The 19,757-nt window shown below is 33.7% G+C and overlaps 2 protein-coding genes across 2 annotated transcripts; one reads left to right on the top strand and one right to left on the bottom strand.

Moving 5' to 3' along the window:
- Positions 1-507: 507 nt before the first annotated feature.
- On the bottom strand, positions 508-14,273 carry LOC127859332 (uncharacterized). Its single transcript, XM_052396675.1, has 8 exons — positions 14,131-14,273; positions 13,101-13,234; positions 6,635-6,753; positions 5,926-6,418; positions 4,096-4,254; positions 1,806-2,021; positions 1,102-1,278; positions 508-811 (listed from the first exon to the last, which is right to left on the bottom strand). Exons 2-8 carry the CDS (start codon positions 13,188-13,190, stop codon positions 512-514), a joined length of 1,554 nt encoding a protein of 517 aa, XP_052252635.1. The 5' UTR covers positions 13,191-13,234; positions 14,131-14,273; the 3' UTR covers positions 508-511.
- Positions 14,274-14,320: 47 nt separating this feature from the next.
- LOC127859341 (gamma-glutamylaminecyclotransferase-like) lies at positions 14,321-19,398 on the top strand. Its single transcript, XM_052396689.1, has 4 exons — positions 14,321-14,625; positions 17,059-17,173; positions 17,449-17,575; positions 19,278-19,398. Exons 1-4 carry the CDS (start codon positions 14,446-14,448, stop codon positions 19,327-19,329), a joined length of 474 nt encoding a protein of 157 aa, XP_052252649.1. The 5' UTR covers positions 14,321-14,445; the 3' UTR covers positions 19,330-19,398.
- The last annotated feature ends 359 nt before the right edge of the window (positions 19,399-19,757 follow it).

Genomic DNA, 19,757 nt, shown 5'->3' with positions numbered 1-19,757 from the left:
AATATATTCGAAATCTTATTTTTATTATTATCCTCATAAATCAGTCAATGCTTGTTTGAAAAAGTGATCAGAAAATCGGCGATGATACGTTTTCAGTTATTTCGTGCTAGTTGATGTCCAGGCTTTCTCATGGCGACGTGATTGCGCAGGATCCAAGCAACGTCAGCTTATCTCTGATAATGGGCCACAGCAAATCAATGCGCATTATGTATTTTAAGCATGAATTACCAGTAGCACTTTGATTTGAAGTATATTATTAAAAAGAAAAGGCGATGTATTGAGCTTAATTTTGTGTACGGATTTTTAACATTAATTTTCACGGAAAGGTTGGGTAGAGGACTATACGTTTTATCGTACTTCAAAACCGTTGTGTGTAAGAGTTTATGTGGAAAAAAATCCTTCGTGTTTGTACATTTGACAAGTTGGCTATCGCGATCTGTTGAGGACTGTACGTTCCTATTTATTATTTTAAAACGAAGATATTACGTTGCATAACTGACACACGCGACCTTTATATCACAGTTTTATTTGAACATATGTCTTGCATGCTATTTAGAAGTCTTTGAAATTCATCAAAATACTGGACAGGTGTATCAAATTTAACAGTTCTTTGTTCAGCTGGCATGACGCCTTGTGTCTCTCCGCGGTGATCTTCTGCAATTGTAGGACTTGTTATTGCTGCCAGTACGTTTTCGTATTTATCACTGCACTCACAAGCATTGTTGCAGCTTTTCAATTCACTCTCCAAAACAGTCAGCCCATCTTCCCTTTGATACGTTTTCTCATGAAGGCACTGTTTCTGGTCCATTTTCTAAAAAATAAATGAAATTCGAAATTTTAAACTATTTAACATGAATGACAAGATCTTCAAAAAAACTCACATGAACGTTTTTATAACTTAATATCAGGAACATAAAGTTGACATTCAGGAGACCTATAACATCGGTACAGGAATGCGTTCCAACTGTTTTTGTTTTATTTCAAACAAAGTTACATTTGCAAAATATAAAGCGTACATACTATAGATCTTCGTTTGTTTATGGGTGATTCAGCAATTCATGCTTTATAAGCACTATATGAATGTTTTTCTAAAATACTCACTCGTGTCTTCCACTGAAATACATGAGCGCATGCCGCGCTATAGCGTCCTTTTGCAGCATGTTCTAAAATCTCGTCCGTTTCATAAATGCCTTCAATATCCAAAATTTTCTTCAAATTGTCCCGGTCAAATGTGGCAAACGGACAACCACCTTGCTCACTCACACACCTTGGCGAATTCTGAATTATACAATTTGTATTGTTCAAATACATTATTTACAAATTAATGGCTAAGCATATGTGGTGTTATTTGAGTGTCCATCAGTCCATCATTTGTAACCCATCAGAACACATAAAATACCGTTTACAAGTTAACAAATGATTTTCAAAGAACGACTTTACTAAAAATTGTAAATTATATAAATGAGCTCCCAAAAATTAAAAATTATATGAATGCTTTTCCAAAACATGTGGACAAACATTCAATTCCGAGCTTTCTCCTAATCATATAATCCAACGTGTTGAAACTTGAATTGTTCTCAAAACAGGGCTTACGATTTCTTTTTTACTGCGTACTACCACGTACATGAAGCGTAATACAGATAGCAAACAAACGGCTCAAGCGATTCTTTGAACAAACTGAAGTGATCAATGGCTATAACAAGCTGAAGTTATCAATGGCTATAACACCACCTACAATGCCGCTTGAACTACAGCCCATATACCTGTGTTGCATCTTCTTAGGTATTACAAAACATGGAGTCTACCTGCAGGGAATGACACGAATGTCCTCTGTAGTTTATTCTCGATCCTTCCAGCCCGTACAAATGGCGTATGCTGTACGTATATCTTGCTTCATTCCCCGTCCACAAGTGACCACCGTTTCCGATAGATGCGCGCGGCTGCGAATACTCGGCACGCCAAAACACGAGCGCCTCTCTCACCGGCATACCCGCTTCCTTCAAGAACAGGCTGTACTGTATCTGAAGAGTACACATTTGTTATCTTAACCATAGTAACACTACGCTCATAATATAGCTAGCCTCAAAATACTTATTCATTCGAAGAAAAAAAGTATCATGATGTTGCAGTATCGTTTCTCGTCAACAATGTAGATATATGTTGTATCTATTATAAGGGCTTACAGTTAAAGGATTTAGATTCGTGCACTAAAACAGAAATAAGTATTTGCAAGTGGCACTTGCATGTAAAAACAAGAGCACCGCCTTGCGGGTGCAGACCGCTCATCTATTTTCTTTTTAAAGGTGAAGGGACTCTCATTTTCAATCACAAAGGAGGGAGGGGTGGAGTGAAGAGGGGTGTATAGTGTGGGGGTGTGGACATTTATTACATTATTTTCAAAAAATGCGAAAAAAAAAATCGGGGGTGGGGGGGGGGGGGGTTGGTGGTGGGGTTTCTTGGGTGCGATGGTTGGACGGTATTTCTAACATAAAATAATAAAAATAAAAATTTGTGTTTTTTAACTGTTTAAAAAAAAAATTTAGGAGGGTGGGGTGGGGGGGTATAGTGTGAGGGTGTGGTGGTCATTTGTGAGATGATCTTAAAAAAAATAAAAAATTAGGGGGGGGGGATTCGGGTGGGGGGAGGGGGGGGATTCTACGGTGCGATGGTTGGACGGTATTTCAAACATAAAATAATAAAAATAAATATTTGTGTTTTTTTAAACAGTTTCAAAAAAAAAATAATTTGGGGGGGGGGGGGGGGGGGGTAGGGTGGGGGGTATAGTGTGAGGGTGTGGTGGTCATTTGTGAGATGATCTTAAAAAAAATAAAAATAAAATAGGGGGGGGATTCGGGGGGCGGGCGGGGGGGGAGGGGGGGGGAGGGCACGGGGGATGGTTTGGGTGGAGTCTATTGTGGTATGTCAGGTAAGAGTAGTTTTGTCAAAGTATCAATCAAATCTAATCATAAATAAAGAAGTTATGGCAATTTTAGCAATATTTAATAATTTGACCTTGAGAGTCAATGTCATTCAAAGGTCAAGGTAAAATTAAACTTGCCAGGTACAGGAACCTCATGATAGCATGAAAGTATTTGAAGTTTGAAAGCAATAACCTTAATAGTTAAGAAGTAAAGTGGATCGAAACACAAAATTTAACCATATATTCAAAGTTACTAAGTCAAAAAAGGGCCATAATTCCGAAAAAATGACAACCAGAGTTATGCAACTTGTCCTTTTACTGTACCCTTATGATAATTTGCGAGTGTTCCAAGCATGAAAGCAATATCTATGATACTTTAGGGGTAAAGTGGACCAAAACACAAAACTTAACCAAATTTTCTAAGTACAAAGGGCTCATAATTCCGTCCAAATGCCAGTCAGAGTTACATAACTTTGCCTGCACAGTCCCCTTATGATAGTTAATAAGTGTTGCAAGTATGAAAGCAATAGCTTTGATACTGTAGGAATAAAGTGGACCTAAACACAAAACTTAACCAAATTTTCAATTCTCTAAGTATAAAAAGGGCACATAATTCTGTCAAAATGCCAGTCAGAGTTACATTACTTTGCCTGCACAGTCCGCTTATGATAGTTAGTAAGTGTTGCAAGTATGAAAGCAATAGCTTTGATACTTACGGAATAAAATGGACCAAAACACAAAACTTAACCAAAATTTTCAATTTTCTAAGTATAAAAAGGGCACATAATTCTGTCAAATTGCATGCCAGAGTTATCTAACTTTGCCTGACCAGTCCTCTCATGATAGTGAGTAAGTGTACCAAGTTTGAATGCAATAGCACTGATACTTTCTGAGAAAAGTGGACCTAAACGCAAAACTTAACCGGACGCCAACGCCGACGCTGACGCCAAGGTGATGACAATAGCTCATATTTTTTTTTCAAAAAATAGATGAGCTAAAAACTGTTAATTATATACATTAATTATGTACAAATGTACATGTACACCTTCCAACATATAAATTATACGTGTACATGTATTAAACTAAAAATATACATACCAACAACCGTATTTTTGATAATTACGTACGTTTACTTTCACTTCGTATGCATGATGTGTTTTTAAAATCTCATTTACCCTCGACTGGTGACATAGGCGGTGTTGTGTCCTCAGTGTCCTGTGCAGGTGAGACATACAAGGCGGCATGGAAACAACAACGTCGTCGACAGAAACGGCCGGTAAGAATTTTCTGAATGACGGGGTGTTGTCAAAGCAACAGTTCATCCTATATAACGCCTGAAACAACGCCAGCATACATTCATTGTTATTAATGGGTATAATGGGGTTATAAATGAGCTTACAGAGAACATCACGTTTTCGAGATACGAAACAAGGGTACACATAATCCACACACTTCAAAGCAGCAGTGCCGGATTAGTGACGTGGAGGCCCATAGGCAGTGAAACTTTTGGGCCCTGGTCGGCCTAGTTGCTACTAGAACGCCAGTGCACAGTCAATTTCACTCATTTTAATAAGCATACGCGTGTCAAGGCTGGCAAGGCTTAAAATCTTATATAAGTATAAAATGTCATTACAATACTGTAATTCAAATACGAAATTGTAATAATTAGATTAAGACTGTAAGAAAACAACAACTGTAGTCTCTATATTTGAGTATTAAACGGTTTATTCAGACAGAGCTTATATGAAACTTACATTACGATCTACGATAGGTAGTTACCGTTCGGTCCCTTCCATACCGTAAACTACTAGTCAATCGTTTACAATTATCATTATCTTATAAGTAATGAATAACTGGTAAGGAACCTTTAAAATGTCCATACAGTAGTGAAGTCATTTAAAATACATGTATAGTGAAAGTTAATATTGTTCATACGTCGTTTTCAGTGGCCATAGTGGAAAGCGTATTTGAGCGTTCTTGCGGCATGAACGCTAGATGGCTGTTTTTCAGAATGTTCAATTTGGAAAAGATTCGTTCGCCTGTCGCGTTTGTGATTATTAAAGGGACATTTTCACAGATTTTGGCATGTATTGAAGTTTATCACGGGTGTCAATTGGCCAAAATCTAAAAACCTGAAAATAAGCCTATCGTTTGGGGACCAGAGCAAAAAAGGGTTAATAATTCATGTAACTTTGTTAACTATTGTTTATAACGTTGTAAACAATGTGTCAAAGTAAAATAATTTGTGTTCAAGATGACATTTTGTGACAATAATCTTAAAATTCCAGAACAAATCCTCTGATTTATATCAATATAAAAATTGGTCCTTAAGGCCCAATATCCTGATTTCAGGAATAATCCTGAACTTTGACACCTCTGTTTATCATTAAATGCTTTATATTGATAAATGTAAACATTGGATTTAAAAAACTCCAGTAAAAAACAATATTAAAATTTAAGAAAGAAAAATATCTCAACTGGGCTCCAACCACTGACCACTGGAGTAAAATTCTTACGCTTAGACCACTCGGCCATCCGTGCTCATACAATGAATAATGTATAATTTATATAAGCATTCCTCGTAGTGTCACAAAATATAACGACAACAACAGAACTCTCCACATTATTCAATCGTTTCGCGTTGCAGCGCTTTATAATTGTCAGGTTCTTAAATCGTCAAAAGATGCATAATTACATAATGGATATGTATGAGCATGGTAAATGTTCAGTATTACGGTTTCCTTACAAATATCATAACTACAACGAACATTTGCGAATTTGAAACAATTTTTTTTATTTTTGTCAATTTACCAAAACGTGAAAAGGTCCCTTTAAGCATCTGTAAATTCGTAGTGCAGATAAAGCGTTTCGGAATGTTGATTGAATAAAACATTCTTTCGTCACGGTCTCATGGGGCCCCTAAAAATCGCGGGGCTTATAGGCAGTTGCCTACTTTGCCTAATGGGACTACTTCAAAAGCGATAGTAAATAATAGTGTACATCACCTTAATTGAATGTATTAATCGACGGATTCTCGTATCATCCGTGTGCAAGAACTTCGAAGCTTGTGTCATATATTCGACGAGCATCTTCCGATATAAACCAGCGACTACGTCTCTCAGTTTGCCGATCGATATGCTGGCGACGCCATGGTGGAGGTCTACGTGTCTCTTAGCAACCAGATGCAAAACGTGTTGAAAAGGTAGGCAGAAAAAGTCGTTGTCACCTTCCAAATACTTGTGGACAAAGTGTTTCCATTTACCAAACTGGTCTTTAATATTTTGAAAAGCGTTGAGATTTGAAACAATTTCATTCGAATATGCGAGTAATGGAAAATCATCACTTTTCATTCGTTTCACTCTTAATAAATGAACATCTAGGGATTTGAAAAGTCTGCAAAGTTCTTCAAAATTCATACAAGAAAATCTAAAGTCAAAAAGAATTGCTTCAGTTGTGATGAAAAACTCTGTCATTGATTTATCATACGCACAGGTCATTCTGAAAGAAAAAAACACCACAATTTAGTGTAACACTTACAGATGTTAATGGCAGGTAACAAGGCTTGGCAGATTAATTGGCAAAGTTCAGGCTCATTAGTTCTTTTATTTGTACATAGCTGCCAGATAGCTTTTTGTTAAGAACCACAAGACATAAATTGAACGAAAAATAGCAACACCAACTTAGGACGCAAAATACAGTACACACAATAACTACCGTAGCATAAAATGTGATATCTTATCTTTGATGCTGCCCTCAATAAGGCAATCAGAACACATGGCCCCTTCTTTCACTACATCTAACAAGCTTAGTTGGTGTCCATTTGTCTCCATCACCTACAAAGGTGCAACAACCGATGACAAGGGTGGATAATCAAAACCAAGTTGAATCTTCCGAAACGTAAATACACATGCGCCATTTTGAAAAGTTTAAGGTGCGCGTGTATTGGTTCCTGCTTCATGATGTATAAACTATATAAACAAAATAAGTTCGACACATTATTCAGGACATAAGAAATCGAATCTAACAAGAATGAGGTCAAATTTGAAAGACAAGACCTGGTTTTAAAGATTTCCAGTCGTTACACCCCCTGGACGTTACACCCCTGGTCATTACACCCACCAAGCCTGGTCATTACACCCACTAAGCCTGGACATTACACCCACCAAGATATTGATTAGATTAGAAAGGTGTTATCAACTTATGAACCACTAATTGGATTTGTCATGTAAGATGACACTGATGAGATTAATGGTTGCTCAAATTATTTAATGACTGTAACAATATGCATCTAAATAATAAATACTTTTTTTCAAGAATATACAGACAGAAAAAAATAAAAATAAAGATAAATAAAATAAATATTTAGAATAAACAAAACACAATCTTAATTCATATACATTTATTTTTATTTCACCATAATGTAATAATATGCTCCATTTCGTGAGTGTCCTCTGGTGTGGCATCATCAAGAGACTCATTCAGATCAACAAGTGAAGGCTCAGGTTCAAGGTCATCATGTAGTTGGACGTCCATGGGCTCCATTTCCTGAGTGTCGTCTCGTGATGCATCATTAATAACATTTTGTTCTTGCAGAAGACAGGGGATACACTTGAAAGGAATGTCAAGCCCTTGTTCTACAGCCTGCTTATACTCTTTCCTGCTGATTCCTGTAAAGAACAAATTTAAAACACCTATGTATTGTGCAACAAGTATTTATGATATATTCAAATTTTTTAATTTTGCATACTGTTATATCAGGGTTGGCATATTGATCGGTCAATTGAGTATTGACCGGGCTGGCGGTAAATACCCGGTTAAATACAAAGTAAGTACTGGTCATTACTGGGTATTACTGATCAATACTGGTCGTTTGAAAATTATAGCATTTAAACATCACAAAAGAAGATTTTAATCACATACGATATTAAATCAATAATTATTCTGAAATTGATACGTTTTTTTTGTAAGTAATTTATTGTAAAAAAAATCTTTAAAGCTATAAAAAATAATTCTTTATTATTTTTGGAAACGGCCTCAAATATATAAGGACTAAGGCAATATCTTTATCTCAGTGTATCACATCTGTTACTTAAGTTTTATTACTATTGTAGTAACCATAGTATTTCACTTATCTATTGATATATCTATTTGATTAGCAGTGCATAAAATGCATGCAGTGTTATGTCTCTGATATTGACAATGAAGCAAATCTGCCCTTAGGCTATTTCATATCACTCAAACAAAAGGAGGTAACTTGCTATTAATTTAAAGCAAGTATTAATAAAGTAAAAATATCCTATATCTGTTGGTTTAAGTTAGTTTGTTAGATATTGAAACAGAAGTAACATATTGTCACAGTATGATATATAAAATTTTACTGCATACTTTAAAGTGACAGTTGTTTTATTAATTATAATATCATTAAACTTTAAAGTCAGCATTGATAATGAGGGATCATTGAAGAAATCCTTTTTTATATTGAAACACAATTAACAGGAATCTGTCACTTACTGTAGCAATCAAAGCATGTTTTCACAGTTTATGGGAGGGCCCTAATTGGCAATAGTCTGTGTATCTTTTATGGCCCCTAATAAACAGTTAGAGGGTCTTTGTCTGGCCCTAATGTGGCCCAAATAGGTACAATGTTTATCTAAGTGGCCCAGTGTTTGGCCCAGTGTTACTGTTAGTTTTACAAACTGTGTTTCATAAATGATGACACAAAACTGTGTCAATGATTTAAAACACTAAATTGGGGCATGAGTCTTAATGCAACATAAGATGAACTTAATTATTTGTATGACAACAAAAATATATATTACATGTATAATCCCTCATGTCTCTACCCATTTCCTTTTTCCTACATAAATACCATTCTGTTACATATCATATCATATTTTTAGAAAAATTATATTTTTGTTAATAAAATGTAAATCATAAGACCATTAAATTGAATTTTATTTTTGTAAAAATAAGAAAGTATTAAATTAGGATTCCAAACTTTCCACATGATGTAGTTGGTTAAAATATAACAAATAGTTTCTAATTACTAATAATTAATGGATGTTTTTATAGAGACTAATAATTATATAAGTTATATAAACAGATAAAACACAGATACCAAGTTATACCCAGTAATGTCCATAAGACCATTAAATTGAATTTCATTTATGTAAAAATAAGAAAGTATTATTAGGATTCCAAACTTTCCACATGATGTAGTTGATTAAATGTAACAAATAGTTATCTAATTATTAAAAATTAATGGATATGTTTTTATAGAGACTAATAATTATATAAGTTATATAATTGTGTAGGTTAAAGTTTATAAATGAGTATTAACAAAAATAAATTGGTCAAGAATGGGGCAGCTAATAAGCTTAAACCAAGTTGGTGTTTTAAATTATTTATCAGTTACAAGACCATTTGATAAAAACGGAAAATGCCCTAAGGTCCAAAATCGCATGATGTCATGGAGCTCAAATGATCTAGAATGTTTATAATAGGAAGAAGAAAATGACTTACCAGTATCACCACATCTAATATGCTGCCATAATCCACAATTATCACATGAAACAGCAAAATCAGAACTATTAACACGCTTTTTTTTACAATTGGAATCAATACACCAAAATATTTGTTTTGGGGGCATTTTGACAGAGTAACAATATATACCTATAGTATGATATTCTCTAAAATTGTTCTGGTATATATGGGGACAATGAGTAAAAACAATTTGCATTGAGTATTTGTCTTATTAACTTTGTTACGTTTGATGTTTTCATATTCTTTTGCCACGACATAAAGATGCAATATTCTTTAGAATTCATAAAATCAAACAACAACATCTTCAAATGAATTTTAATAATAATGGTGTGAACAAACTCCTTTAATTTTAGGTGTTATTATTACACTTTGATAATTAACAAATTATTTGAAAAGATCAAAGAAAAATGTTTTTCACACCAAAAAATTGTTATTTCCCAATTAACACTGCACATCAATAAGACAGACATTCAGACAAACAAACAATAAAAAACACTTGGACAGACCCCCATTGGACACACATTAAAGCAGAAACATCAGAAGAGACTTCAGAAACTTCTTACATAAAATACATTTACTTTTGTAAATGATGTTTGAACACTTTACATAGTTATCTATGTGTACAATTATGTATGTTCTTTGTATTGTACTGATGTACTTCGACCATAATTTGTTAACTTGAATATGTAAATGGTCAAAGGCATTTTGCCGATGTTCCAATAAAAACTTGAAACTTGATTAATCAAGTGAAGTGTGCCCCATGGTAGGTGTGATCACACCTTAGGAACCTAATCAATTATGTTTACATCTTGGTGGGTGTAATGTCCAGGCTTGGTGGGTGTAATGACCAGGCTTGGTGGGTGTAATGACCAGGGGTGTAACGTCCAGGGGGTGTAATGACTGGACACCGTTTTAAATCATAACTTCGCAAAAAAAACCATGCAATTTCATTCCCTTGCTAAACACAGACGTCAATGCATGGGTTGTTGATTTTTTAAGGTTTGACTAAATAAGCAAAAGTTTTACTTAACAACAGATGTGTGTGTCAGAAACACAATCCCCCCCCCCCCTATTGCACCGCTTTGAAATAAAATTTCAATAAATCATTTGGCAGGCGTAGAAATTATCTCCCTTTTTAAAGCTTATTACTTCCCTTCGATTGTACTTTTTGACTTTTGACCTTGAAGAATGACCTTGACCTTTCACCACTCAAAATGTGCAGCTTCATGAGATACACATGCATGCCAAATATCAAGTTGCTATCTTCAATATTGCAAAAGTTATCGCAAAACTTTAACCGCCGCTGTTTGATCTCAATTGCCTCTTTCATTTTGCGTTTCCATAGATGTTCTTCGGAAGTGAGTACTTTGGTGTTGTTAGGGTTGATCTTGTGTTCAGTTTGTTTACAATGTTCATATATGGCAGAAGAAGTTTATGTAAGGTGTTCAATCAATCTAGTGTCTAATTGTCTCGCTGTTTCACCTACATAGTCATTTTCACAATCCTCACATTGGACATGATATATGACACCACATTTCTTCATTTTGTCTGTTTTGTCTAAAACTGGACACAAGACACTCAAGTATGCATCAACTAGAGCAGAGAAACCTACATGAAGTTCCATTAAGATTGGACAATAAATGCGACGTTTAGTGTATTAGCAAGTTTTTACTAAAGCCATATCAAGAAAAATGTCCCGCCCCCTGGTGGCCATAATTTTCAACCAACCCAAACCATTTTTAAACTCGCCCAAGATATCATTGGGACAAATATTCTGACCAAGTTTCATGATGATCAGACAATCAAGGTGGCCTTAAGAGTGTTTACACGGTTTTACTTTAGCCATATATAGCCATATAAGATAAAATTCCCGCCCCCTGGCGGCCATGTTTTTCAACCAACTGGAACCATTTTCAAACTCGTCCAAGATATCATTGGGACAAATCTTCTTACCAAATTACAGGAAGGTCGGAAAATAAATATGTCCTCTAGAGTGTTAACAAGGCACATGTTGACGCCGCAAGACACGAAGGACAAAAGCTCAAAATGAGCAAATCGTGCTCATGTGAGCTAAAATGGCAGAAATGTAATCAAAGTTTTATCACGTCTAAGAAAGAGCTGTCTCCTTATCTCACATTCAAGGTCACGTCTACGGGTCATGATCAATTCATCCATCAAAGAACTTTTCCGGTCTGAAACAATGTCATTCACCATGAAATTTTAAACAAGAGATGTGTTTGTCAGAAACACACTGCCCCCTACTAAGCCACTTTGATTTACTTATTTTTGTTTTTGATTATATCCCTTTAAAAAATATTACTTCCCTTGCAAAAATTATCTGTACCTGCCAAATGATAAATATAAATTATCTCCCTTTAAGTCTTGTTACTTCCCTTGGATTTTTTTTTTTACCTTTGACCTTTAAGGATGACCTTGACCTTTCACCACTCAAAATGTGCAGCTCCATGAGATACACCTGCATGTCAAATATCAAGTTGCTATCTTCAATATTGCAAAAGTTATGGCCAATGTTAAAGTTTTCGGACGGACGGACAGACAGTTCAAATGCTATATGCCACCCTACCGGGGGCATAAAAAGCTTACCACAAATAACCACCGTGAGGAGACGGCTTATCTCGTGTGGCACCCAACACCCTATCTCAAAGATCTAGATCACATGTAGGGGTCAAATGTCAAAATTGGCTGTAAACACGCTGGTTGCAAATTTAGAGAAATTGGTTAATTATAACATGTTATGCCAGGCCCCTTTGACAAAGCGTGGGTACACTGCTCTGCATCTGTCCATCGGTCAGATGGCCAATTGGTCCGTAGACAATTGTTTCCACACATTAGCACTTGGACATACAACCACGCAGCATTGTTTCTTGGGAAGAGAGTTTAGGAGGAGACGTCAATAGATCAAATGTCTAGGTCTCAGGCATATTTAATATGAAAATATTTGGGTACTATTTTAGTCAGTTTGAGTTACATTTATACTCATAACAACGTTTCAATAATGATAAAAGAAAATTTGACACTTAATAAAGTATGCTATGGTACTGCAGTCATTAAATGTGTCTATAATTAAAATTAAATCCTCTTCGGCAGGGTGTTTTTATTAAGATTGATGCCTTATTGTTGGGAGGGGGAGATTAGTATTTTACTAATAGATCAAAGGCAAAATGAAATAATACCTTTAAACTTTCAAAATGGCGCCAGTTTGTTGACGTTTTGCAGATACAAATTTGATTTCATTTGCCGCCATGCATGGCATACTGATATATATAAACAATACTTGGATAATATAAATACAATCTTTATTTTCTCTCATTGTTTCAAACTTTCATTGTGACACTTTACACACTAGTCTACCAGTCTAAAACCGTTACATAAAAAAATAATGCTAAGTAATACTTAAACATCTCAACTTAATATAGATTGTGTTTTCAGATGTATTTGATGTATGACTGTTGACACAAGTAAGTTATTTTGAATTGCTTTAAATTAGAAAATGCCAGATTTATTTTTTACCGCAAGTACAAATCTTTAATATTACCAAAGAAAAAAACAACACCAAACCTAATAACTACATAAATCTACTGTAACATTTTCTAAGAAAACACATAGTCAGAAGTACCCTTCTCAAAAATTGCAGCCTGGTAACTGTATACTCTGTCAATTTGTGAAGAGCAATATTGCCGGATGGTGGTGTCAAATAAAATGCCATCGACACAGCAGATATGACCTTGTGTACTTGGAAATTTTTCCAATCTGAAAACAAGCATTACATAGCGATATAATGTAATAGGAGTATAGGACATATGTATAATTGTATTTGATTTGCTGAGTTGATAATGATTGCATTTTCTTAGAATGTCAAGATCATTTGACCCCAACAGGTCATAAGTGGTCGAGGATAAGGAGTTGTTTATTTCATGCTGCTGTACAGATTGAGAAATGTGATATATTTAACCCCAAAGTAGGCATAACTAATGGATCCCTTATTCTCATAGTTTTGGCCCTCCTCATTGTATCGTGACTTTGACGCACACCCCCTAAAAAAATACTGGACAGTAAATGTTCTTTTTCTCCATTTTTAGAAGTTTTGATTTATTTACTGCTTATTAATGACTATTTCAACAATCTTTCTAATGATTTTGAGTTTTCATTTAAAAGTAGGTAATGTTTATTCCAGGCCGATATTACGATAACGCATAAATGTGTTAAGTTTGTTTTTGGTTCATCAGTAGGTTTATCAAATGTTGTATAAGCCGGTTATTTGTGAAAAAAAATAATTTAAGAGAAACATGGACAAGAGTTTCGTTTTTCCAATAAGAAACTATTAATAGAAAAAGAACATGCACATAGTGACAAACCTTAGCAACCAATCAGAAGGGCCGATACTATGAGAAACAGTGTACATTATACTGATTATTACATGGGACTTAATCTCGCCAGTATTTTGGCAAAGCATTGCCGATTTTAATGCAATTTTTGTTGTTAAGTCCAAGAATACACAGTTAATTATAGATTGATGTACTTAATATGTATGTTTTCAATCTGTTCACTTGAACTATTTCGATGTTTTCATTAAGAAGACCTAAACTACGGATACACATGATGCTATAAACTACGCCTATTAAAAACATGTTTATGCATGTTGTTACCTCAGTATTAATGGCTTCTGATACCTTTCATATGAAAATTACGATAAATCATTTGCAAATACGGATAAATACTTCGTGAAAACAATTGGCGCACTTAAATTAATTAGCAGCAAACTTACATAAAGGGGAGAATACTATTGTTATTACTTCTGTATGTAGTTAACCTTGTTAAGGGCAAGTTATTTCCCTTTAGTACGTGCTTGTCAATGTTTAATAGATAACAAAATAATAAGGTAGAGGTAACGATAGATGCATACAAATATTTACACACATTTAATTACACGTTCTTGTGACGTTTAAACCATTGCTGTTTCAATGTCAAAAACTAAATTGTTTGTTTATGGCACTCTTAAAAAGGGCCAACCAAATCACTATTTTATGGAATCTCTTACATCAGCTACATTCGTTGGAAAGGGGAAAACCGTCTCTGTACACCCACTAGTGATTGGGAAATCAAACCTACCTATGTTGATTGACCATAAATCTTATGGAAAGGTACGTAGACCGTAGTACTATCTCACGATTCCACATATACAAATGTTGTATGAGCATTGTAACTGTGATTTGACAGCAACGCCATGAATTCGAGCATTTCAAAACTAGATACAGCATTATTGTGCTCATATATCATATTAAATAAAATATCCGACTTATATAATGATGATTTAAGAAAGAAGAACTTTTATTTCAACAAGTATATATACATATATACACAACTGAAATAGACCTTTATGGTCCTTGTTCAATATGATGTTATATCTACATACATTTACAATATTTAAGATACATGGTGGCTGATTTAAAAATGTTGAATGACGTGTACACGTATTGTTTTAATTTTATCATATGTTTTTGGCATTACTTAATCTCGTTTCCATGGTTTTCTAGGATAAACTAAAGAATTAGTGATCAATACTCGTGGGATCGATTTCTTGATTTGTTGTAACGACAGAAGTAAAAAAAATATGCACATGTCATATCTGTACCATTTTCAGAATATATATAGTAGTCGTCAGCACATGTTGTTAACCTCATTATTTTCTCAATAATATCTAGAATCACGGTACATATGTATCGTCAAATACTTAATCGTGTTGCATATTGCCAATATTAAATCATGACCCGTATGCATCGCTTATTAATGAGATGTTGTTCATTAACGTCCGCTGACGCTTTCCGTTACGATTTGTTTTTTTACACGTGATTTGAGTCACCTGGCCTTTCTTTTTAATATATATATATATATATATATATATATATATATATATATATATATATATATATATATATATATATAAAAGTAAAAACACGTGTCTGGGATTTTAAATATATATTTATTTAGCCAACGCGTTTCGCATAGCTCATCAGGGCATAATACAATATATTACAACGTCAAAATGTCATGGAGATAACGTCATATCAATTATGACGTCATAACGTCAATAAATATTAAATGAAATTTAATTTGGGTTTAAATACATGTATAAAATGTTGTTCTTTTGCTAACCTAGCTGAAATATTGTTCGAAAATAGCTTATAAAATGGAAATATTTTAAATTTTGGTTCATTATGTGAACATTCATCTAAATGTTTACTTAAAGGCATCTGTCTTGTTGAGGGGTCTCGCATTTGTTGTTCATGGACAGATCGCCTATTTCTATGGTGGAGATACGGGGAGATACACCAACACCTAAATATAAAAATGATTCTTATGATCAAATAAAAGATGTGGATGATTTTCATAGATCACTAAGGCTTAAAGAGTTTTTTAATAATAGTAATCATAATAATACAAACAATTCTATTGTAAAAAATCAAACGTCCTTTTATCCACCTAAACATAGAAATAATACACTAGACCATTATATAAATGTTACTCGAACACTTTGCCTTCAACATTCTCAAATGGAAAATGACACTATGATGGCCCTGATGAGCTATGCGAAACGCGTTGGCTAAATCAATATATATTTAAAATCCCAGACACGTGTTTTTACTTTTATTATATAATATTCACAATCTGGATTATTACATTTTACTTATATAACTATATATATATATATATATTATATATATATATATTATATATATATATATATAGATATATATATATATATATATATATATATAGATATATATATATTATATTATCTATATAGATATCTATATAGATATATATATATTATATATTCTTATATCTATATATATTATATTTCTATATATATATATATATATATCTATATATATATATATATATATATATATATATATATATATATATATATATATATACACCGTCTTCAAAGCGATTAAATGTTGTCACAAATATTTCATCATATACGAATGACACAGTTTTCTCTTAAGCTTATCGCTGTGTTGTAAATTACAATAAAGGTACTACCAGAAGCTTAGCCATAATAGTGGCATCCTTATTTACGGCTGTTTATATGAAAACAAATTTTTATAAATCATGTCACAGTCTGTCTGTTAATTATCCAAATGTACACCATGACCAAACTGTTGTCTTTGATTTCGCATCGTTTATTGTATAAACAGATATAGCTGTTATATCGACTTTTAAATAACACAAAAAAGAAAGCAAACATACATTGTACTTTGGAATATCGTTGTTAACATATACGTGTTCGAAAGTAGTCATGTAATATAAATATAAACAAAGTGAAAGTTAAGTTGCACCAGCGGGAGATGGAATGAGTATACTAGAGTCTCTATTTATGGCAAGAAACCAACTACCAAAACAGTGTGATTTGTACAGTACAAAGTAACTACAAACACAATACACGAAAGCACAACTTATGTTAAAACAGTAAAACTGGTGTCATTGGATTGGAAAGGTCAATATGAAACGATATAAGGGTACATACTGAAGCAATAAAGTATATAAGCTATGGTTTCCGTTGGATTCAGCAAGTCAACGGCGAGGTTTACGAAGTTGATGCTGACGATCTACGTGATCTTGACCGCTTCGAAGGACATCCTGATTTTAACAATCGACGTGAAATAGACATTTTAGTTTCATATGGTAACCAGTTTTGGCATATATTGAATATTACGTAAATTGTTTATAATATAATGCTTGTATTAGTTTTATATTGTGCACAAATAACCTTAGAAAAGAAGAGCTCATGTTTAACAAAAGTTCAATTTTATTTGCTTTACTTGTCATTTAAAAACTAATTTACATAGACTGTTTTGAAAATATAAATAAATGTACACAATAGAATATTTTATTTTAGCAATAGGTTAATAAAATGTCTTGATTATAAAGAATATAAGCTTATCATTATTATTGTTTAGGTGATAAAAACGTGGTTGAAAAATGTGCGACATATTTCATTACCAACTATGCACCTGAGATGTTGCAACAGAGATGTTACGAAAATTATGACAGTTATGCTGATCACGGCATTCCGTATGATATAAGGTAAACAGTTCTCATAAACTGATAATAATTGCGCAAATACAATCGAATTATCCAACTGAAGAATAAAGATACAAAGTCGGAATCCAGTTTTCAAGCTTACATACTGTAATTTAAAACGTTTTGTATTTATCATAGAACCATCGTTTATATTTATTGAGATCTTTCTGGTTTCCAAATGTTTTTGGTGCTTGTAAAAATTGTACCTTTGCATTCCATCTGACATGAAACTTTGATACCCCTTATATCCCTTATTTGCATAGGGATCCAGCTGTACAGCTATGTCCCCATAATTCTGCGCTCTTGTGCTGCGTAATACAGCTTATTGTCCCCTACCGGTTTCACCGGAGGGGACTTTTGGTTTGCGCTCTGTCTGTCAATCTGTCTGTCACACTTTTCTGGATCCTGCGATAACTTGAAAATTTCTTCATATTTTTTCATGAAACTTGAAACATGGATATATGGCAATATGGACATTATGCACGTCATTTCATTTTGTTCCTACGTCAAAAATTCTGGTTGCTATGACAACAAATAAAAAATTTAATTAAAAAAAAATCTGAAATTCTGACAATGGTGGAAATTTATGACAATGGTGGAGCCGGTTGGGGACATATATTGCTTGGCAATTAATATTCTTGTTGTTAAATCAAGCAAACGTTTTTCGCCCATTGCTTACTCTCTGCGTAATACAACGTTTATGGCTATGGAATCATAGATCTACTGATATACTTAATTCCTGTACTTCTGTACTGTTTGGCTGTATTGCCAAGTCAATCATGATCGCTTTTTAATCTAACTTTATTGCTGTGCCGTCATTCGTGATCGCTCTATATATGTGTCACTTATCTTCCAACGAATTACTTTATTATAATTATTTACCATGACTCATCGTTGCATCGCTATGTTATTCCGCACTATCGCTGTGCCAACACATTTCTTCCCTTTTTTTCTGCCACCATGCAGAATCACCTTATCGCTTTGTAATTCAATATTTCGCTATGTTATCCACCTTAAAGGGGCCTTTTCACAGATTTTGGCATTTTTTAACTTATTCATTAAATGCTTTATATTGATAAATGTAAACATTGGATCGTAAAAGCTCCAGTAAAAAATCAAGAATAAAATTAAAAAAAGGAAAAGAACATTACCCGGTGCAGGTTTCGAACCAGTGACCCCTGGAGTCCTGCCAGAGTCCTGAAGTAAAAACGCTTTAGCCTACTGAGCTATTCCGCCGAGTACAATACAAAACGTATTTTATACCTTATATAAGCAATCTTCGTAGTTTCACAAAATTTAACGACAAAAACAGAACTCTCCAAATTATTCAATCGTTTCGCGTTGCAACGCTTTATAATTTTTAGGTTTTAAAATCGTTAAATTATGAATATAATGGCTATATTAGAGCATGGTAAATGTTCAGTATTACTGTTTCCTCACAAATATCATAACTAAAACGAAAATTTGCGAATCTGAAACAACTTTTTTTAATTTTGTCAATTTACCAAAGCGTGAAAAGATCCCTTTAAGCGCTCGTCGTCATGTTTTAAATAACAACCTATTTTTAATTGTATTTCTTATCTAGTTATCTACTGAAGAATGAATTAAGATGAAATGAAAATCCATTTATGTATACGTTATAAATATACATGTATATGTGTACCGGGTATTCATAATTAACATCTCATGTGTTGATTTATTGCAGTGAAAACCCAAACCATCCGGACAATGTTCAGTCATCCAGCCAGTCGTCATAAACATATTTTATAATTGTTAATGGCATGGTTTTTAGGTTTAACGATAAAACGATGAGGTTTAGGTTTAAAGATGATTATATGTCTCATAACCACCCCCGGGAACCCGATATGCTGTGAGAAGTTGGATGTGCTAGGAGAAGTTGCCGATAGATTTCGATGAATTTCGGTACGGTAAGTAAATCCAGTTCTATAATTGTTTCAAGGCATTTTTGAATTAAAATATATTTTGGTATATGCAAAGGAGGTATTACCATGAATGTTAGAAAAATCCTGGTTATAAATATTCAGGATTTATTGAAATATGGCTATTTTAAGTCGACGATGCAGGGATTTGTTCCATATTTAGCACTTTATTTACAAATTTCTTTAAAGGCATGCCAGTGAAAAAGTTTTTGCACCGACCATTATATTAACCAATGTCCCCGAGT

The sequence above is a fragment of the Dreissena polymorpha genome, chromosome 15 (genome assembly GCF_020536995.1).
Source record: "Dreissena polymorpha isolate Duluth1 chromosome 15, UMN_Dpol_1.0, whole genome shotgun sequence".
NCBI lineage: Eukaryota > Metazoa > Mollusca > Bivalvia > Myida > Dreissenidae > Dreissena > Dreissena polymorpha.
The sequence above is the reverse complement of the archived record's forward strand: the minus strand, read 5'-3'. Positions and strand labels throughout refer to the sequence as shown.

Coding starts and splice junctions, on each gene's coding strand:
- LOC127859332 (XM_052396675.1), bottom strand. CDS start 13,190: ATGGCATTTTATTTGACACCACCATCCGGCAATATTGCTCTTCACAAA. Junction 2,022..4,095: donor GCCTATGTCACCAGTCGAGG/GTAAATGAGATT, acceptor TGTACTCTTCAG/ATACAGTACAGCCTGTTCTT. Junction 1,279..1,805: donor ATTCGTGTCATTCCCTGCAG/GTAGACTCCATG, acceptor TGTATAATTCAG/AATTCGCCAAGGTGTGTGAG.
- LOC127859341 (XM_052396689.1), top strand. CDS start 14,446: ATGTCAAAAACTAAATTGTTTGTTTATGGCACTCTTAAAAAGGGCCAA. Junction 14,626..17,058: donor ACCATAAATCTTATGGAAAG/GTACGTAGACCG, acceptor CGTTGGATTCAG/CAAGTCAACGGCGAGGTTTA. Junction 17,576..19,277: donor GGCATTCCGTATGATATAAG/GTAAACAGTTCT, acceptor GATTTATTGCAG/TGAAAACCCAAACCATCCGG.